At 41.1% G+C, this 22767-nt stretch overlaps 1 protein-coding gene across 1 annotated transcript in view; it reads left to right on the top strand.

Moving 5' to 3' along the window:
- Positions 1 to 22767, top strand: part of LOC128687920 (zinc finger and BTB domain-containing protein 14) — a 693050-nt gene that overhangs the window by 586584 nt on the left and 83699 nt on the right. The window contains exon 3 of the mRNA XM_070083596.1: positions 5707 to 5894. Coding sequence (XP_069939697.1) covers positions 5707 to 5894 — 188 coding nt within the window. The remainder of the gene's footprint in view (positions 1 to 5706; positions 5895 to 22767) is intronic.

Here is a 22767-nt window from a genome sequence, read left to right as displayed (position 1 = left end):
GTGTATAATACATGTATTTACAGTACATGTGCGTGTACAGTACATGTGTGTGTACAGTACATGTGTGTGTATAATACATGTATTTACAGTACATGTGTGTGTACAGTACATGTGTGTGTACAGTACATGTGTGTGTACAGTACATGTGTGTGTACAGTACATGTGTGTGTACAATACATGTGTGTGTACAGTACATGTGTGTACAGTACATGTGTGTGTACAGTACATGTGTGTGTACAGTACATGTGTGTGTACAGTACATGTGTGTGTACAGTACATGTGTGTGTACAGTACATGTGTGTGTACAGTACATGTGTGTGTATAATACATGTGTGTACAGTACATGTGTGTGTATAATACATGTATTTACAGTACATGTGTGTATAATACATGTATTTACAGTACATGTGTGTATAATACATGTATTTACAGTACATGTGTGTATAATACATGTGTGTACAGTACATGTGTGTGTATAATACATGTGTGTACAGTACATCAGTACATGTGTTTGTACAGTACATGTGTGTGTATAATACATGTGTGTACAGTACATCAGTACATGTGTGTACAGTACATCAGTACATGTGTGTACAGTACATCAGTACATGTGTGTACAGTACATCAGTACATGTGTGTACAGTACATCAGTACATGTGTGTACAGTACATCAGTACATGTGTGTGTACAGTACATGTGTGTACAGTACATCAGTACATGTGTGTGTACAGTACATGTGTGTACAATACATGTGTGGTATAAACCTTGGTAATAAATACCGACAAGTTGGTTTAGAAAGACACGTAAGCAAACACTATAACATATTTATTAGAAAACGTTTCGGTCCTGGGACGTTTTCTAATAAATATGTTATAGTGTTTGCTTACGTGTCTTTCTAAACCAACAATACATGTGTGTACAGTACATCAGTACATGTGTGTGTACAATACATGCGTGTACAGTACATCAGTACATGTGTGTGTATAATACATGTGTGTACAGTACATCAGTACATGTGTGTACAGTACATCAGTACATGTGTGTGTACAGTATGTGTGTACAGTACATCAGTACATGTGTGTGTACAGTACATGTGTGTGTACAATACATGTGTACAGTACATGTGTGTGTACAGTACATGTGTGTACAGTACATTAGTACATGAGTGTGCACAGTACATGAGTGTGCACAGTACATGTGTGTGCACAGTACATGTGTGTGTACAGTACATGTGTGTGTACAGTACATGTGTGTGTACAGTACATGTGTGTGTACAGTACATGTGTGTACAGTACATTAGTACATGAGTGTGTACAGTACATGAGTGTGCACAGTACATGTGTGTGCACAGTACATGTGTGTGCACAGTACATGTGTGTACAGTACATGTGTGTGTACAGTACATGTGTGTACAGTACATTAGTACATGAGTGTGCACAGTACATGTGTGTGTACAGTACATGTGTGTGTACAGTACATGTGTGTGTACAGTACATGTGTGTGCACAGTACATGTGTGTGCACAGTACATGTGTGTGTACAGTACATGAGTGTGCACAGTACATGTGTGTGCACAGTACATGTGTGTGCACAGTACATGTGTGTGCACAGTACATGTGTGTGTACAGTACATGTGTGTGTACAGTACATGTGTGTACAGTACATTAGTACATGAGTGTGCACAGTACATGTGTGTGTACAGTACATGTGTGTGTACAGTACATGTGTGTGTACAGTACATGTGTGTGTACAGTACATGTGTGTGTACAGTACATGTGTGTGCACAGTACATGTGTGTGTACAGTACATGTGTGTGTACAGTACATGTGTGTGTACAGTACATGTGTGTGTACAGTACATGTGTGTGTACAGTACATGTGTGTGTACAGTACATACGTACAGTACATGTGTGTACATTACGTGTGTGTGTACAGTACGTGTGTACAGTACATGTGTGTACAGTGCGTGTGTACAGTACATGTGTGTACAGTACGTGTGTACAGTACATGTGTACAGTACGTGTGTACAGTACATGTGTGTATGTATAGTACGTGTTTGCAGTACATGTCTGTGCACAGTACGTGTGTACAGCACATGTGTGTACAGTACGTGTGTACAGCACATGTGTGTACAGCACATTGTGTACAGTACATGTGTGTACAGTACATGTGTGTGTACAGTACATGTGTGTACAGTACGTGTGTACAGTACCTGTGTAGAGTATGTGCGTACAGTACATGTGTGTGTACAGTACATGCGTGTGTACAGTACCTGTGTACAGTACATATGTGTGTACAGTACGTGTGTACAGCACGTGTGTGTACAGTACATGTGTGTGTACAGTACATGTGTACATCACATGTGTGTGTACAGTACATTGTGTACAGTACATGTGTGTGTGTACAGTTCGTGTGTGCAGTACATGCGTGTGTACAGTACGTGTACAGTACATGTGTGTACAGTACGTGTGTACAGTACGTGTGTACAGTACATGTGTGTGTACAGTACGTGTGTACAGTACATGTGTGTGTACAGTTCGTGTGTACAGTACATGTGTGTGTACAGTTCGTGTGTGTACAGTACGTGTGTACAGTACGTGTGTATATTCTCTCGTTTGGTAGCCATCAACTTTATTCTACATATTAATTATTTCCTGTATTTAATTATATATGTCGTGCCGAATAGGTAAAACTGGTCAATTAGCAAGAACTCATTTAAAATTAAGTCCTTTCTAAAATTTTCTCTTATACGATTAAGGATACATTTTTTCATTTATGTCATTGTAAAAATTAATAATTTTGTACCAAAAGAACCTTAGAAAACTTACCTAACCTTATTATAACAAGCGCAATTTAATTTATCCTAATCCAGCTAAATATATTTTAGATAAGTTTACAATAATTTAATAATAAACGAACACAATGAAATATTTTTTTTTTTCGTTAGGTTCAAAATGATTTTTGCGAAATTATTGCATACACAAATTCTCGCTTGCATTATTCGGCAAGAAGAGCGTTGCTATGTAACCCAAAATCGCAAGTTTTACTTGTTCCGCGGCACGACATTGTATATTTGCAAATAATCTCATTAGGCATTTTGCCATCTAATTTCCTTCTTTTCTCTCTCTCTCTCTCTCTCTCTCTCTCTCTCTCTCTCTCTCTCTCTCTCTCTCTCTCTCTCTCTCTCTCTCTCTCTCTCTCTCTCTCTCACACACACACACACACACACACACACACACACACACACACACACACACACACACACACACACACAGTCTGAAGAGTGATGTAGTGGAGGCAGAATCCATACATAGCTTTAAGAAGAGGTATAATTAAGCTCTTGGAGTAGGGAGTGGACCTAGTAGCAACCAGTGAAGAGGCGGGGCCAGGAGTTATGAATCTACCCCTGCAACCACACTTAGATGAGCACAATTAGGTGAGTACACACACACACACACACTCACACACACACACACACACACACACACACACACACACACACACACACACACACACACACACACACAGGGAAGGCACTACAATGGATCAGGGAATACTTGTCAGGAAGACAGCAGCGAGTCATGGTACGTGGCGAGGTGTCAGAGTGGGCACCTGTGACCAGCGGGGTCCCGCAGGGGTCAGTCCTAGGACCAGTGCTGTTTCTGGTATTTGTGAACGACATGACGGAAGGAATAGACTCTGAGGTGTCCCTGTTTGCAGATGACGTGAAGTTGATGAGAAGAATTCACTCGATCGAAGACCAGGCAGAACTACAAAGGGATCTGGACAGGCTGCAGACCTGGTCCAGCAATTGGCTCCTGGAGTTCAATCCCACCAAGTGCAAAGTCATGAAGATTGGGGAAGGGCAAAGAAGGCCGCAGACGGAGTACAGTTTAGGGGGTCAGAGACTACAAACCTCACTCAAGGAAAAAGATCTTGGGGTGAGTATAACACCAGGCACATCTCCTGAAGCGCACATCAACCAAATAACTGCTGCAGCATATGGGCGCCTAGCAAACCTCAGAACAGCATTCCGACATCTTAATAAGGAATCATTCAGGACCCTGTACACCGTGTACGTTAGGCCCATATTGGAGTATGCGGCACCAGTTTGGAACCCACACCTAGCCAAGCACGTGAAGAAACTAGAGAAAGTGCAAAGGTTTGCAACAAGACTAGTCCCAGAGCTAAGAGGTATGTCCTACGAGGAGAGGTTAAGGGAAATCAACCTGACGACACTGGAGGACAGGAGAGATAGGGGGGACATTATAACGACATACAAAATACTGAGAGGAATTGACAAGGTGGACAAAGACAGGATGTTCCAGAGATTGGACACAGTAACAAGGGGACACAGTTGGAAGCTGAAGACACAGATGAATCACAGGGATGTTAGGAAGTATTTCTTCAGCCACAGAGTAGTCAGTAAGTGGAATAGTTTGGGAAGCGATGTAGTGGAGGCAGGATCCATACATAGCTTTAAGCAGAGGTATGATAAAGCTCACGGCTCAGGGAGAGTGACCTAGTAGCGATCAGTGAAGAGGCGGGGCCAGGAGCTCGGACTCGACCCCCACAACCTCAACTAGGTGAGTACAACTAGGTGAGTACACACACACACACACACACACACACACACACACACACACAGAAAGAAAGAAGACCGCAGACAGTTTAGGCTAGGTGGACAAAGGCTGCAAACCTCACTCGAGAAAGATCTCGGGGTGACCATAACACCGAGCACGTCTCCGGAGGCACACATCAACCAGATAACTGCTGCAGTATATGGGCGCCTGGCAAACCTGAGAATAGCGTTCCGATACCTTAGTAAGGAACCGTTCAAGACACTGTACACTGTGTACGTCAGGCCCATACTGGAGTATGCAGCATCAGTTTGGAACCCACACCTGGTCAAGCACGTCAAGAAGTTAGAGAAAGTACAAAGGTTTGGAACAAGGCTAGTCCCGGAGCTCAGGGGAATGTCCTACGAAGAAAGGTTGAGGGAAATTGGACTGACGACACTGGAGAACAGGAGGGTCAGGAGAGACATGATAACGACATACAAAATACTGCATGGAATAGATAAGGTGGACAGAAACAGGATGTTCCAGAGAGAGGACACAGAAACAAGGGGTCACAACTGGAAGCCGAAGACTCAAACGAGTCACATGGATGTTAGGAAGTATTTCTTCAGTCATAGAGTTGTCAGGAAGTGGAATAGTCTAGCAAGTGATGTAGTGGAGGCAGGAACCATACATAGCTTTAAGACGAGGTATGACAGCTCAGGAAGCAGAGAGAGGACCTAATAGCGATCAGTGAAGAGGCGGGGCCAGGAGCTGAGTCTCGACCCCTGCAACCACAATTAGGTGAGTACTCTCTCTCTCTCTCTCTCTCTCTCTCTCTCTCTCTCTCTCTCTCTCTCTCTCTCTCTCTCTCTCTCTCTCTGGTCATTAGAGTCATTAGGGCTGTATATCATCTATTCACCACAAGTCAAAAAAAAAATGGGAATTAAAATAAACTTGAAGAAGAAGAAGCAAAAGAAAGGAAAAAAAAGAGAAAATGAGAGAAATAATAAAAAAAAAGACACAATACCGGGACTAGAACAAAACACAATAACCAGCATATAGGGTAATTTGTGTTGTTTAGTAATAATAATTTCTTGCTATGTTAGTGAGTATGTCTTGTTGATAGTTGTTTGTGTTTGTCCTCAGATGAGAGAAATAAGATGGATGTGAGGCGGTATGAGCTGCGGTGGACACACCACCAGTCCACTGTTGTGGCAGAGGTGGGCTCTCTGTACCGGGACGCTGCTCTGGTCGACGTCACCCTGGCATGTGAGGACCAGAGGACCTACCAGGCACACAAGCTGGTCCTCTCAGCATGCTCACAGTACTTCCAGGTAACTTTCACTTGCTGCCGCTGCTCAGTACTTTCAGGTAGCCCTCACTTGCTGGTGCTCAGTACTTTCAGGTAACTCAGTGCTGCTGTTCAGTACTTCCAGGTAACCCTCACTGCTGCTCAGTACTTCCAGGTAACCCTCACTGCTGTTCAGTACTTCCAGGTAACCCTCACTGCTGTTCAGTACTTCCAGGTAACCCTCACTGCTGTTCAGTACTTCCAGGTAACCCTCACTGCTGTTCAGTACTTCCAGGTAACCCTCACTGCTGCTCAGTACTTCCAGGTAACCCTCACTGCTGCTCAGTACTTCCAGGTAACCTTCACTGCTGCTCAGTACTTTCAGGTAACCCTCACTGCTGTTCAGTACTTCCAGGTAACCCTCACTGCTGCTCAGTACTTCCAGGTAATCTTCACTGTTGCTTAGTATTTTTCAAGTAATCTTTACTGCTTCACAGTATTTCTAAGTAACCTTCAGCTCTTTACATTTTGTCCCATGGGCCAGTAGGTTTCCTGCAGTGCTCTACTCTGATTTCGCCGTTATTCTCTTGCTGTCACCTTAACATTTTTTATATTAAGCGAAATGGGATACATCAGCAGTGTGCTGCTACCCTATTCTATATGATAGTTACACAATGAGAACAAAATCCAGCAGTATTTCTCTCATATTCCATCACACACGATGGGTCACATACATAGTGTTGAAACGTGTCAGCCTGAGCTGGAAAACTTCAGTAGGTCAGTGAGGATATCGTCAAGTATTCCATTAAAGGTTCGTCATTTGGGAGACTTCAGTAGATCAGTGAAGATATCGTCAAATATACCATTAAAGGTTCATCAGTTGGGAGACTTCAGTAGATCAATGACAATATTATCAAGTATTCCATTAAAGGTTCATCAGCTACGGCAGCTTCAAAGGTTTCCTTCTAGCAGAGCTGCAGTTACTATTGCTTGTTGGGAATTTAAATGTCAGGATGTCCTTTCCCATTCACGGGAGAAATGTAATTTTTATGAGGTTGTCTCCATCATCACAGAGCGGAGCAACATATATAGGAGAGAGGGAAAATGAGTGGGTGGGGAGGGGGGTGAAGATTTTGATGCCTGTGAAATGGGAAGTTCCCCTCCCCTATGTTGTATCAGATCTGAATATCTCGTATTTCCCGTGCGTTCTGCAACCCTTGAGCTTCAGGGCTCACCCTTTTTTCCCTCATCCCGTAAATATAATATACCAGTATGCTGCAGCCTGACAGGTCAGAGACGGAGGATGGAGTCTCCACACCATCACTCCTTGCACTGATTGATTCGCATGTAGGTTTAGCGCTTTGCATATATGTTAATCGTAGTAACTTTACCTTATATTCTGTATAACACATTCTCACAGAGGTGTCAAAATGGTGAATTCTTTTTTTGAAATTAATTACGCGGAGGATATAAGAATGTCACCTGAAAGTTTTTGGAAATAAATTTCATTTTTATTTTCATAAAGTCACTAAAAGTTGTAACGAACGACTGTCGGTGGAAAAAAGAAGAATGGACGAAGACTCAAACTGTGGTCGTAGCCTATAGCAGGCCCAACCCTGCACCAGCGAACCACGAAACTCATAAGATGATTTTACAAACATCACTTCTGTGCTCTTTGTAAAAATCGTTCTTTTATAAGCTGAGTTGGGCTTGCTGCATATAAGAACCACAGTTCCAGTCCCCGCTTATTTTTTTTAAGTGTTCATTGTCATTTTCATGTGTGTAACGCAAAATCTGTCCTCTGGGGAAGAATAAGAAATTAATGAAACTAACCTAGCACAAAACCAGTTTGGAACCTTCTTCCAGTAATCGTCAGGTAGAGACAGACACAGACAGACAGACAGACAGACAGACAGGCAGACAGGCAGGCAGACAGGCAGACAGGCAGGCAGGCAGGCAGGCAGGCAGGCAGGCAGGCAGGCAGGCAGACAGGCAGGCAGGCAGGCAGGCAGTATAAACTTGTCTTCCCTAAAACATCAGAACATAAGAAAGGAGGAACACTGCAGCAGGTCTATTGGGCCATACTTGGCAGGTCCTTCACAGATCACAACAAGGAGAAACTATTCAGTTTCTTGGAGTTATGGGAGTGAGATATGATGTAGGAATTAGGAGGGTGTGGGGTGAGTTATGAGGGTGTGGGGCGAGTTGTGAGGGTGTGGAGTGAGTTGTGAGGGTGTGGGGTGAGTTATGAGGGTGTGGGGTGAGTTATGAGGGTGTGGGGTGAGTTGTGAGGGTGTGGGGCGAGTTGTGAGGGTGTGGAGTGAGTTGTGAGGGTGTAGGGTGAGTTATGAGGGTGTGGGGTGAGTTGTGAGGGTGTGGGGTGATTTGTGAGGGGGTGGGGTGAGGTGTGAGGGGGTGGGGGGAGTTGTGAGGGTGTGGGGTGAGTTGTGAGGGTGTGGGGTGATTTTTGAGGGTGTGGGGTGATTTGTGAGGGTGTGGGGTGAGTTGTGAGGGTGTGGGGTGAGTTGTGAGGGCGTGGGGTGAGTTGTGAGGGTGTGGGGTGAGTTGTGTGGGTGGGGTGATTTGTGAGGGTGTGGGGTGAGTTGTGAGGGTGTGGGGTGATTTGTGAGGGTGTGGGGCGAGTTGTGAGGGTGTGGGGTGAGTTGTGAGGGTGTGGGGTGAGTTGTGAGGGTGTGGGGCGAGTTGTCGGGGTGTGGGAGTGAAGTGTAGAGTGAAGTGAATAGTATTTCTAGAAGCTGAAGCTCAGCGCCCGCTGACACAACAAGAAAGATGAATAGCAGGACCAGGAGCTACAGCTCGCCGCTCTCAATAAGTGCTTATCCCATCAGTGAATAACAAGGAGTGCCACAAGTACAGTAAGATGTAACTCAGTGAGTGTAGAGGGTCCAAGAGTTTTCATCACCCTCTCGTCATGTACTGCAGGAATTACCCACACTTTTTTTTTAAGAAAGACTTTGACAGGATCCTCCGGGCATATCTTAATCAGGGTTGTTTGTGTTAGTACCAGTAGTCTGAAATGTCTAGTGTAAGGTATAGAAATGTGCTGGCAACTAAGAGTTATTGCGGGCATCTAAGAATAGTGCGGGCATCTGAGGGCTGATGTGGACACAAGGTTATTGTTGGCAGATAAGGGCTAGTGCGGGCAGCTAAGGGCTATACTAGCTTGAGTTTTACAAATTGTATTCATTTTACGACCTAACCTTTTTTTCATACGTGTCCGAACATTCCTCGTAAACTTGCAGATACTGTACCATTCTCCTTATTTTAAGGTAGGTTAGGTTATATACACTTATAGAAATGTACATTTTAAACACTAATGAAGAAATTAAAATAAGCAGCCTGAACACATCTGGCAACGCGGTGACTGACCAGCACAAGAAGTGTTCAGATCTCCACGTCTCCTGTGCAAGAATAGGCTTTTAATATTACTATATTGTTAGGAGGGGGATCGCAAATAAATGAGCATAACTCGGTCATACTCAGGACAGACATTTCCCAAGGCAAAAGACAAAGAAATAGAATGAAAGGAACGTGTAAGAGACCCAGCTGTAATAATGTCAGTGCACACATATGTAGAGAACACAATAAGACAAATGTTGTCCAAGCTGGAAAAATGATTGGATGGATAATGAGAACATTCAAAACAAGGGAAATATTGACGATTGAGACACTTATGCAACATATGGGAATCTTTATTGAAGAAACGTTTCGCCACACAGTGGCTTCGTTAGTCCCATACAAAGCAGAAAGGTGTAAGGAGAGGAGGAGTTTACTGGCCCATACAAGGCAGGTCCTTATCAAAACCACCACTGCCCAAAGCTACCCAACAATTTACTCCCTTACCCACGACACCAATCAAACCCAGCCCCTCCCACTCGTATATTTGTCCAGTCTCTTTTTAAAACCACCCAAGGTTCTAGCCTCTTAACACCCTACTCGGAAGATTGTTCCACGCATCCACAACTCTGCTCGGAAACCATTACTTACCTATGTCCTTTCTGAATCTAAATTTATCTAACTTTAATTCGTTATTTCTGGTTCTTACCTGGTTTGATATGAACATCAAAATGGTTTGATATCTTCGGTATTTTATTAATATCTCCTTTGTTTATACCCATTATACACTTCAATGATATCTCCCCTCATTCTACATCTCTCCAGAGAGTGGAGATTGAAGGCTCTAAGTCTATTTTATACTGGAGATTCCTTATAGAATAAATCATTTTAGTCATTCTTCTCTGTATGTTCTCCAACGAATCTATATCCATCCTGTAGTAAGACAAAAACTGAGTGGCATAATCCAAATGAGGCCTCACAAGTGATGTATAGAACTGTACAATAACTTTTGGACTTCTGTTGCTTATACTTCTTGAAATAAACCGTAGTAATCTGTTAGCCTTATTGCACACACTTATGCACTGTTGTCTTGGCTTTAGATTTCTATTGCCATGACTCCGAAGTCCTTTTCACATTCTGTATGATCAAGCTCTACTTCACCTAGATTATAACTTCGAGGATTATTTTCATTCCCAAGGACTAGGACTTGTCCACACTGAATTTCATTTGCCACTTTTCAGACCAAAACATTAAGTTGTCCAAATCCTCCTGGAGTTCACTGGTATGCTCCTCAGAATGAATCATACGGCTTATTTTTGTATCATCAGCAAATTTGCTCATGTCACTTGTAATTCCTTCATCAAGTTCATTAATGTAAATTACGAAAAAAGGAGGGCCTAAAACTGATCCTTGTGGAACGCCACTAGTGACCAGTCCCCATTCAGATTTGACCCCATTAATGGAAACACTCTGTGGCAGGTCCCACTAAGATCCCGCCTCCTGCTGCTTCAACTCATCTCACCGCAGTATATAAGCCACCTCTCTGGCCCTATGCTGCACTTACTACAAGAGTGATGGACTGAACACATCGTATCCAGGTTGAGGGACTGATTACCTCATACTTCTACTCTCCTTACCCATTTCTACTTTGTATTGGACTGATGAAGCCACTGTGTGGCGAAACGTTTCTTCAATAAAGATTCCCATGTGTTGCATAAGTGTCTCAATTCTTCAACTTGTCGGTTTTCAAAACCATTCATCACACTCTGTTTTCTAGTGGTAAGCCATGCCTCTATCCATGCTAGAACTTTTTCTCCTATACCATGAGATGCCACTTTTCTTAAGAGTCTTTTGTGAGGTACTCTATCAAAGACTTTACTGAAATCCAGATAAACAATATCACATTCCTTTTCACTGTCTACTGCCTCAAAAGTTTTATTGAGGAACGTTAGTAAATTTGTCACGCAGAAACGACCTCTCGTGAACCCATGCTGAGATTCATTAATCAAATTATGCTTTTCAAGATGACTTCTAATAATATCAGCTATAATTGATTCTAATAATTTGCCTACTATAGATGTCATGCTAATTGGACAGTAATTTGATGGAATGGACTTATCCCTTGATTTGAAAATAAGAACTACATTAACTATCTTCCACACAGTGTGTAATAATAATGGTAGAATTACCGACAATATGTAAAGTAAAAGGACACAAGTGCAGCTAATGTGACATTTTATTGTGGCAACGTTTCGCTCTCCAGGAGCTTTATCAAGCCGTTACAAACAGTACATGTACTGTACATGTTACAAACAGTACATGTACTGTTTGTAACGGCTTGACAAAGCTCCTGGAGAGCGAAATGTTGCCACAATAAAATGTCACATTAGTTGCACTTGTGTCCTTTTATATTCCACACAGTGGCTGCATGAAGCCACTGTGTGGCGAAACGTTTCTTCAGTAAAGATTCCCATATGTTGCATAAGTGTCTCAATCTTCAACTTGTCGGTTTTAAACCATTTATCAGAAGGGAAATATTGACTGTGGTGACACTATTGACAACTCGAAGGCAGAACAGATATTAAGAGCTAGAATAGATACAAATATAGCCAGTGAAGCATTTAAACTAATCGGAATGTTAAAAAATACTGAATACATACTCTCTGGAACAACGGAGAGCTACATGGTAATATATACATAGGAGATACTGGAGGGCTTGGTCTGTAGATGAATGGTTCAGAGAACCGACAAGTTGATAAATTTGACAGATGTGCAACATTTGGATATCTTTAATTAGGAAACGTTTGCCACACAGTGGCTTCATCAGTCCATACAAAGGAGAACGGTGAAGAACAGGAGTATGAGGTAATCTGTCCCTCAGCCTTGAGTCGATGTGATCAGTCTATCAATCTTGAAAAGAATACAGCATATATGCGAAAAAGTGGTTTATATACTGTAGGCAGGAGATGTATAGCAGTCGTATGGTATCACATTTGACCAAGGGTTAGGCAAGTTGAAGAATTCCCTGTATTAAGATGCCAAGATGTTGGTGTGTCAGACAGGAATGTAGATGAATGTGTCTAATTTATTAACTTGTCTTGCCGGTTCTTTGAACCATTCATCTACATTCCTGTCTGACACAGCAACTTCTTGGGTTCTTAATACAGGGAATTCTTCACTTGCCTAACTCTTGGGCATAACCTACTTCCACATTGGTCAACTGTGATACCACCTACGACTGCTACACATCTCCTGCCTACAGTATATAAGTCACTTCTTCGCACATATGCTGTATTCTTTTCAAGATTGATGGACTGATCACATCGACTCAAGGCTGAGGGACTGATTGCCTCAAACTCCTCCCGTTCTTCACCGTTCTCCTTTGTATGGACTGATGAAGCCACTGTGTGGCAAAACGTTTCCTCATTAAAGATACCCAAGTGTTGCACATGTGTCTTAAATTATCAGGGCTTGGTCTCAAGCGTACATACTACCGTTCCAGCTTACTGGAATGATTGATGTTAGAGGAAATGTAACCTGAACCCAGTGAAAGGTATGGGCACCGTGGGCACAATACGAGAACACTGTATCAACATCCGTTTTCCTGCTCAACATCTTACCAGAAGACAATTCAACCTGCTACCTGTAAATATCAGAAATGTCACCTGGACAAATGTTGAAAGAGGAAGCTGGATCACTGTCTTCACTAATTGGCAGACTAGCCAGTAGGAAAACACTCGATACTTGTCACAGGTATATCACGGGTGTACATACTAAATATTCTCAATTATTCAACTTCTAAGAAAAAACTGAGTTAAGCTTATTTGCCTGAATTTGCAGGGGTTAGATTATAATTTGTATCTTATAAAAAGGTTTACCAGATTGCTTGGAAAATGTCGTTGATTGGTTGATTAATTAGGCTTAAAGCCTATCGACTATCCAAAGGGTCATTAACGCTGCATCAAATATGCTCACCACTAGTCAGGAACACTTTTAATCCTTTATTAGAGATTAATCTCTCGGCATATATACACCGAGAGATAAACACCTATTAGTGTATGTATCCTACATCTTAATTAAGGCTGTGGAATAATACAGTATGCGTTTTCACGTTTTTTTGGCTTATCTGAAAAATATATTTGTATAAAAAAGATTAATTTTTGTTAAAAACATTAACAAGAGTGCATTTAGTAAACTGCAATGTTTTAATGGACTAATACGGATTTTTTTTTTTACGTACAGTCTTTGAGGTACATATCCCGTGCACAAAGTTGCAAGAGATTTTATGAGCTCGTTTATGAAATATAGCCATAGACTAAAAAAATATAAATACAGTAACCCAGATTGATTTCATGTGTAGTGTAAAATTTAGTTTGTTTGCCTCGTTTGGGAAAGGCAATATGAAATGTTATGTTCCTGGTTCTTATTCTGCTTACTGACCTAGCTGTGATGATAGTGCATCTAATATGGCCTCATTGTTTACTATGGACATGTCTGCAACCGAGAAATAAATTTAGACTGCACGAGGAAATTAGAGCACTCCAGGAAGATTTGCATAGACTGATGCATTAGTCAGAGAAGTGGCAGATTCAATTTAATATAAACAAATGCAAAGTTCTAAACATTGGGCAGGAAAATAACCATGCCACATATAAACTAAATAATGTAGATCTTAATGTTACTGACTACAAAAAGGATTTGGAAGTTCTGGTTAGCAGTAATCTAAAATCAAGACAACAGTGCATAAGTGTTCAATCAATCAACCAAGTTTATTCTCTATAAATATTACAATGCGGGGTTTACATTTTATAGGATATTGTGTGGTGTACATATTATAAAATACTAATTATAGAGAGGGCCACTATCACACCTGGCATGACTAGGCATTTCGGGCAGACTAAGATTAATTCAATACTCTATATTGGTACAGATTATGGAGCATGTTGATATTAAGTCTAAGTAACTGCATTACCATGTGAATGGTTTTGTCTTGGCACGATACATAGTTTCTATTGAAGCTCCTATATTGGAGTATCACAGGCAAACTTATGACTAGTTTTAGATTCATTAGGTAATAGTTTTATTACGTATTTCAATGTTTATAGTCAATTGGGTGAGTGTAAGTGTGAATTGTGGGGAATCACAGATATCGAGGGGAGGTCTAGGTTGTTATTAATGTATGATAAAAGAGAATAGGTGGTTTTCATGTAGTTAGCTGACGGCGGGGTGTGTCAGGAAGATAAGATATTTTCTAAGGGTAGTTTTGAAAGTGATGATTGTGTCTGCAGTTCTAGTTTTCAGGTAGGGTGTTCCAGATTTTAGGTCCTTTTATGTACATTAAATTTGTGTATAGGTTTAGCTGGACACGGGGAAGTCAGAGATTTTTGTGCCTGGTGTTATGCCTATGGGTCCTGTCACAACTATCAAGTGTTTTAGGTTAGGGTTAATGTTGGAATTTAAGGCTCTGTAAATGTAGGTTGCACAGTAGTAAGTGTGGATGTTCTGTACAATAAGTTTAGATCTATGAAGAGTAGGGGTTGTTTTCCCTGGGATAGGATTGCGTGATTATTCTTACTGTGGCTTTTTGTTGGGTTTTTATTGACTTTAGGTGTGTTGCTGCAGTTGATCCCCAAGCACAAATAGCATAGGTGAGGTAGCGATATATGAGTGAATAGTATAGTGTGAGGAAGGGCTGAGTGTGGCACATAGTAATGTATCTTAGAGAGGATCCCAACTGTTTTGGATACTTTTTTTTATGTGTTTGATATGGGTGCTGAAATTCAGGTTGCTGTTGAGGTGCAGGCCTAGGAATTTGCCCTCATTATGTTTGGCAATAAGAGTGTTATCGATCTTAATGTTAAGTTGTGCAACACCTGCTCTGTTACCAAACATAATATAGAAGGTTTGTCAGTGTTAAGTGTAAGTTTATTGGCTGTCATCCAAGTAGATATTTTTAATAGCTCCTCGTTAATAATGGTGTTGAGGGTGGCAGGATTTGGGTGGGAGATGACACAAGTCGTGTCATCAGCAAAGAGAATGGGTTTCAGGTGTTGTGATACGTTGGGAAGATCATTGATGTATAAGAGGAAGAGCAGGGTACCAAGGACACTTCCCTGTGGTACTCCAGTATCAAGTTGCTGTGTTGATGAGGTTGTGTCTATAATGGTGACGTACTGATACCTATTAGTTTGTAAATTTAGCAGTGTGAGTGGTTTTGTCTTGGTGAAGTTTGTGGAGGTTGTTCTTCAGCTCTATATATCTTTGGTTAGGCCTCTTTTAGATTATGCTGCTCAGTTTTGGTCACTGTATTACAGAATGGATATAAATGCACTGGAAAACATACAAAGGAGGATGACAAAGTTGATCCCATGTATCAGAAGTCTTCCCTATGAGGGTAGACTGAGGGCCCTGAATCTGCACTCTCTAGAAAGGCATAGAATTAGGGGGGATATGATTGAGGTGCATAAATGGAAAACAGGAATAAATAAAGGGAATGTAAATAGCGTGCTAAAAATATCTAGCCAAGCCAGGACTCGCAGCAATGGTTTTAAGTTGGAAAAAATCAAATTCAGGAAGGATATAAGAAAGCACTGGTTTGGTAATAGAGTTGTGGATGAGTGGAACAAGCTCCTGAGTACCGTCATAGAAGCTAAAACGTTGTGTAGGTATAAAGATAGGTTAGATTAATACAGGAGTGGGTGTGGGTGGGTGTGAGTTGGACCTGACTAGCTTGTGCTAATAGATCTGATACCGTTCTCCTTCCCTAAGTGGATGTGACCTGACCAAACTAGGTTGGGTCATTGGCTTAAGCTGGTAGGAGACTTGGACCCACCTTGCATGGGCCAGTAGGCCTGTTGCTGTGTTCCTTTGTCTTATGTTCTTAAAACGACTTTCTAATTAAATCCAGCACTTCGGTAGGACACTTTGGGAACCAATGGATTGAAGATTTGTCAAGACTCAAACATACCAGATCAAAACACAAGCCAGCAAATCCAGCAGTGAACCTTTGTTTGGGCTTTGGAGTGTGGACATCTCTCAACCCATCAGTCTGGGATTTTTCCTGTTATGTTTTCCCAAGATGTTTTGTCCTGTTGGGTTCTGTAATGTGGGTTGGGTAATAACACTAATTTAAGCAGTAATGAAGTATATTAAAACGGAATGTATGGGAAGTGCCAAGCCTGACCTGCATCTTCGCTCCCTATCTTTCAACTGACTCACGAGATGATTCCTAGAGGGTGAGCGTCGTTCAAAACATGCTAGGGTCAGCTGTAATAGTGAATAACAAGTGATTCACACAGATGGTAGTGAGTCAGTACTGACACTGGTAACTGGTTATTGGTAACTGGTACTACTGAGAGCTTGGCAATGCTAACATATGTTGTCCCGACATACAGCAAATACAACTAGAGACAACAGGCATATGGCTTGGGCTGATTCTATACAGTGTCAAAGTACACAACAATTGAACATTATAACATACATAAGGAGAATATCAGAATGGAAGCGAACGTAACTTACTGTAAGGCAATACAAGGTATGATATAACGCAACTCGTAGAGTGAGACTCAACATTGTAATTACACAATAGAAGTGATAATAAAAAAAATTGATCGATCGATCTGTATTCATGTGATCTACGGATTCTGAGGAAGGATATGTACAAAGAAAGAAGTGTTTAACAGAAAAGGCAGACTTGGTGCACTCAAATCTAGACTGTTAAATCTCAGAATTCAGAGAGAACATGAACACAAAGAAAAATTCTTGAATATTAATAAGTTGATATTGTAGCAGACAGTAGAAATACAATGTAAACTATATTATTCATCTATACAGGTCATTTACATTTAACCCAAACTCCGCTAGAGTGAGATTGACATATGCAGAATGGGTATCTTCTCTGGGAGGATCAAACTCTGTTGCACTGTTGAATTCATGCCATGGTTGAGGCAGGTCTGAATTGGTAGTTACAAATGATATTTGAGGATTTCTCAATACCTGTCGTGTACATAGGAATAACGACATTCAGGTTGATCATCTGACTGAGTATTAGAGGTAGAGGGTACAGGATTTATTTATTTATTTATTTAGTAATTTTAGCATACATACAGAGGTACAAAAAAAATACAGGTAAGAGCAGCATGCCAAAGCCACTTATATGCATAGCATTACGGGCTGGCTTAAAATTAACTTAAGATTAACTAAGCAATGATGAAATCAGTGATAAAACATTATTGTAAACAGATAACTATAAAGCACAAATGAGTATTACAAAGACAGGTCATATGGTTGCATGCATTGCTGTACATTCAGTCGAATGGAGTATTCTGTTAGGTAGTGTATTTAAAAAAATAACAAAGTTAGATTGGGTCCTAGGTTTAACATTTGTGTGATATAATTGTGAGTAACATTTAGGATATACAATTTATAAGGTTCAGTTATTCAGTATTTATTTGGTTTTGAGTGAGTAAGTGATCTTTGAGAAGAGACTTGAATGTATAAACAGGTAGTGTTTCTTTTATATTTACAGGTAATGAATTCCAGATTTTAGGGCCTTTTATGTGCATTGAGTTTTTGCATAGCGTGAGATGGACACGAGGAACATCAAAGAGTGATCTGTGCCTTGTGTTATGGTCATGTGTTCTGTTGAGGTTGGCAAAGAGATGTTTAAGGGGAGGGTTAATATCAGAGTTAAGTGTTCTATGTATGTAATAGGTGCAGTAATAAGTATGGACGTTTTGTATGGTGAGTAGGTTGAGTGTTTTGAATATTGGTGGAGTGTGTTGCCTGTAGTGAGAATTTATCATTCTAACTGCAGCCTTTTGTTGGGTAATTAGTGGTCTGAGATGGTTAATTGTTGTTGAGCCCCATGCACAAATTCCATAGGTGAGATAGGGGTAAATAAGAGAGTGATAAAGGGCCAGGAGGGCTGACTGTGGAACATAGTACCGTATCTTCGATAGTATGCCTACAGTCTTGGAAATTTTCTTAGAAATTTGTTGTATATGTGTATGAAATTTGAGTCTATTATCAAGGTGGATTCCTAAGAATTTTCCCTCTGTTAGCTTTGTGATAGGTGATCTGTTTATCGTTATGTTAAGAGGTAGATCTGTAGCTCTGTTACCAAACTGAATGAAGTAGGTTTTGTCAATGTTTAGTGTAAGTTTGTTAGTCCTCATCCAGGTAGATATTTTCTGTAATTCGGTGTTTACAGTATTGGCTAGCGTGACTGGGCTCGGGTGAGAGAAGACGTATGTAGTGCCATCTGCAAAAAGTGTGGGCTTGAGTAATTGCGAAGCATTTGGTAGGTCATTTATGTATAGGAGAAAGAGAAGAGGGCCAAGAACACTTCCCTGTGGGACACCAACTGTAATTGGTTGAGCGGAAGAGCTTGCCCCATTTGCGTACACATATTGGCTTCTGTTGCTGAGGTATGACTTGAGGTAGTTGAGGGAGTGCACTCTAATACCATTGTGTGACAATTTTACGTGGAGCAAGTCATGGTCAACTGTATCAAAAGCTTTACGTAAGTCAATGAAGATCCCCAGTGGGACTTCTTTTTTCTCTATTGCAGTGTATATATGTTCTAGCATGTGTATAATAGCATCATTAGTATTTTTATTAGGCCTGAATCCAAATTGGCAGGGATCAGGAGGATTGTCAGTGTCTGTCACATTAGTCTGAGTTGGAACATCATTATCATCACATACTAACTTCATATGATCTAAATGTGATTCTTTATACTGACCAGTACTAATTTCTCTAACCTTATACTTATTGCCATTGATATGTTCAACTACTCGATAAAGACCAACAAACTTTTGATCGAGCTTAGGCATTGCAGACATTTTGTTAAAGTTAGTCAGCATAACTCTCGAACCTACTGTAATTTTGGATGGCTTTGCTTGAGTGTTAGCGACTCTTGTAATTCTGCTGTTGATTTATGCAGTGTTTCACGGATTCTTCTAAAGACAATTTGAGCTAAGGTGGTACGAGTCGCTATGAAATCATCAGGGTTGTAATTTGGCTTCGGATTAGAATATAACAACTCATAAGGCAAACATTTATCTACACCGTACAATGCATAATGTGGAGTGTCACTGATAGAAACATTGTAAGCAGAATTTATTGCACACTGAACATCAGGTATATGACTTGTAGGAGTGGAGAATGCGGTTAGCTCCTGGTTGTCCTTGTGAGGAGGGACTTGCCAAAACCCTTGTAACAAGTCCAGGGTCGAAAAGACTGTGTTATCTCCGATGTTACGTAAAAGATCACCAAGTACAGGAAGTGGGAAGCGATCTGGAATAGTTTTCGCATTTAACTTCCTAAAGTCAATCACTGGGCACCAAGTACCATCCTTTTTAGGTACTAGGATCAAGGGCGCATTCCAGGGTGAATTGCTAGGTGCAATAACTCCATCATCAAGCATTTGATTGATCAATTCTTCTGCGACAGCAACTTGTGAATGAGGCATTCTGTACGCAGGTATATAGATAGGTCTGGTACCAGGTTCAAGTGGGATACGATGGGACAGTTCGTTATACCCATCTTCTCACCTCGTAAGGTAATGGCTTTATGTTTGTTCAGAGTCAACAAACGCTTGACCTCATCTGGTAAGTCAGTGGGAGCTAAGTCTTTCTTCTCTGCTGGTGGAATGGATTGATCCAGTGAAGTGGATGGGGTCTCCCCGGTAGAAATAGCACTGACCCAATGGTCAGGTGACAACTTGTCCTCTACCTGAACAGCATAAGGATAGTGAACAAGGTCAACAAGATTGGTATTTGTCCTGTTGGGTTCTGAAACGTGGAATTGGGTAAGGACACTCACATAGGCATTAATGAAGTATATTAAAACTGAATGAATGGGAAGCACCAAGCCTGACATGCGTCTCCGCTCCCTATCCTTCGACTGACTCACAAGATGATTCCTAGAGGGTGAGCGGCGTTCAAAACATGCTAGGGTCAGCTGTAACAGTGAATAAGAACATAAGAACATAAGAACGAAGGAACACTGCAGAAGGCCTACTGGCCCATGCGAGGCAGGTCCAAGTCCCTACCGGCCTAAGCCAATGCACCCAACCTAGTCAGGTCAGGTCACATTGACTTAAGGGAGGAACACGGCAACCGACCTGTTAGCACAAGCTATCAGGTCCAACTCACACCCACCCACATCTACTCATGTATTTATCCAACCTATTTTTAAAGCTACACAACGTTCTGGCCTCTATAACGGTACTTGGGAGTTTGTTCCACTCATCCACAACTCTATTACCAAACCAGTACTTTCCTATATCCCTCCTGAATCTGAATTTTTCCAACTTAAAACCATTGCTGCGAGTCCTGTCTAGGCTAGATATTTTCAGCACACTATTTACATCCCCTTTATTTATTCCTGTCTTCCACTTATAAACCTCAATCATATCCCCCCTAATTCTACGTCTTTCTAGAGAGTGCAGTTTCAGGGCCCTTAGTCTATCCTCATTGGGAAGGTTTCTGATACATGGGATCATCTTTGTCATCCTCCTTTGTACATTTTCCAGAGAATTTATATCCATTCTGTAATACGGTGACCAAAACTGTGCAGCATAATCTAAATGAGGCCTAACCAAGGATGTATAGAGTTGAAGAACAACCTGAGGACTCCTATTATTTATGCTTCTTGATATGAAGCCAAGGATTCTATTAGCTTTATTGCGAACACTTATGCACTGTTGTCTTGGTTTCAGATTACTGCTAACCAGAACTCCTAAATCTTTTTCGCAATCCGTAATATTAAGATCTACATTATTTAGTTTATATGTGGCATGGTTATTGTCCTGTCCAACATTTAGAACTTTGCATTTGTCTATATTAAACTGCATCTGCCACTTCTCCGACCACTGCATCAGTCTATTCAAATCTTCCTGGAGTGCTCGAATGTCCTCGTCAGAATGAATTCGACGGCCTATTTTGGTGTCATCGGCAAACTTGCCGATGTCGCTCTTTATGCCCTCATCTATGTCGTTTATGTAGATTGTGAACAGCAGGGGGCCCAACACTGACCCCTGTGGAACACCGCTCGTGACGCTTCCCCACTCTGATTTCTCCCCATTTATGCAAACTCTCTGCTGCCTATTTGTCAACGATGCCTCTATCCAGGAAAAAATTTCTCCTCCTATTCCATGTGCTTTAATTTTCCTCAATAGTCTCTGATGTGGGACCCTGTCAAAAGCCTTACTGAAGTCCATATACACAATATCATATTCATTACCATGATCTACCTCCTCAAATACCTTAGTGAAAAAAGTTAATAAATTCGTAAGGCAGGAACGCCCCTTTGTAAAACCATGCTGAGATTCGTTGATTAATTTATGCTTTTCAAGGTGGCTACGAACTGCCTCGGCAATTATTGATTCCATAAATTTTCCCACTATGGAGGTTAGGCTTATTGGTCTATAGTTCGAAGCTAAGGACCTGTCACCTGTTTTGAAAATAGGTATCACATTTGCCATTTTCCACTTATCTGGCACCATGCCAGTTTGTAGTGATATGTTGAAAAGATTAGCCAAAGGTGTGCTAAGCTCCTCTTTACATTCCTTTAGAACCCTTGCATACAGTTCATCAGGGCCTGGGGATTTGTTAGGTTTTAATTTATCTATTTGCCTAAGGACCATGTCACTTGTGACCCTAATAGTGCACAGTTTATTATCGTCCTGTTCTACATAATTTATCATTACTGGAATATCGCTGGTATCCTCCTGTGTAAAAACTGAGAGGAAGTATGTGTTAAAAATTCTACACATTTCCTTATCACTGTCAGTGAGCTGACCCGAGGAACTTTTGAGTGGGCCTATCTTGTCCCTGATCTTACTTCTGTATACCTGAAAGAATCCTTTTGGGTTAGTCTTCGATTCTCTTGCAACTTTAACCTCATAATCTCTATTTGCTTTTCTAATTCCCTTTTTTATTTCTCTCTTTAACTGAATATATCGATTTCTTAATTGCCCCTCTCCTCTTTTGATTTGCCTATATATGCCTCTCTTTTGACCAATCAGGTATTTTAATCTATTGTTCATCCATTTAGGATCATTTTTGTTTGATCTGATTTCCCTATTTGGAACATAATTTGACTGAGCAGCTAGAACTATGCCCTGGAAAGCATCATATCGGCAACCATCACCACCTACCTGACCCCTAGTCAGGTCATTCCAGTTCAGCCCACCTAAGTAATTTTTCAGTCCTATGAAATCAGCCAAGCGAAAGTCAGGGACGGAGACTTGATTGCCATTATTAGGGGAATTCCATGATATGTTAAAACTGAGTGATTTGTGATCACTCTCCCCAAGCTCATCATTAACCTCAAGATTATTAATTAGTGTTTCCCTACTGGCAAGAACCAAGTCAAGGAGGTTATTTCCCCTAGTTGGCTCTGTCACAAACTGTTTTAAAAAACAATCCTGGATCGTATCAAGAAAGTCACCCGACTCTAAATTTCCTGTCAAATTGCTCCAGTCAATCTGTCTATAGTTGAAATCTCCCATTAGCACAACATTTTCGTATGTAGATGCCTTACGAATTTCG

This window comes from Cherax quadricarinatus, chromosome 10 (assembly GCF_038502225.1).
Source record: "Cherax quadricarinatus isolate ZL_2023a chromosome 10, ASM3850222v1, whole genome shotgun sequence".
Lineage (NCBI taxonomy): Eukaryota > Metazoa > Arthropoda > Malacostraca > Decapoda > Parastacidae > Cherax > Cherax quadricarinatus.
This window is presented reverse-complemented; position numbering and strand designations above follow the sequence as displayed.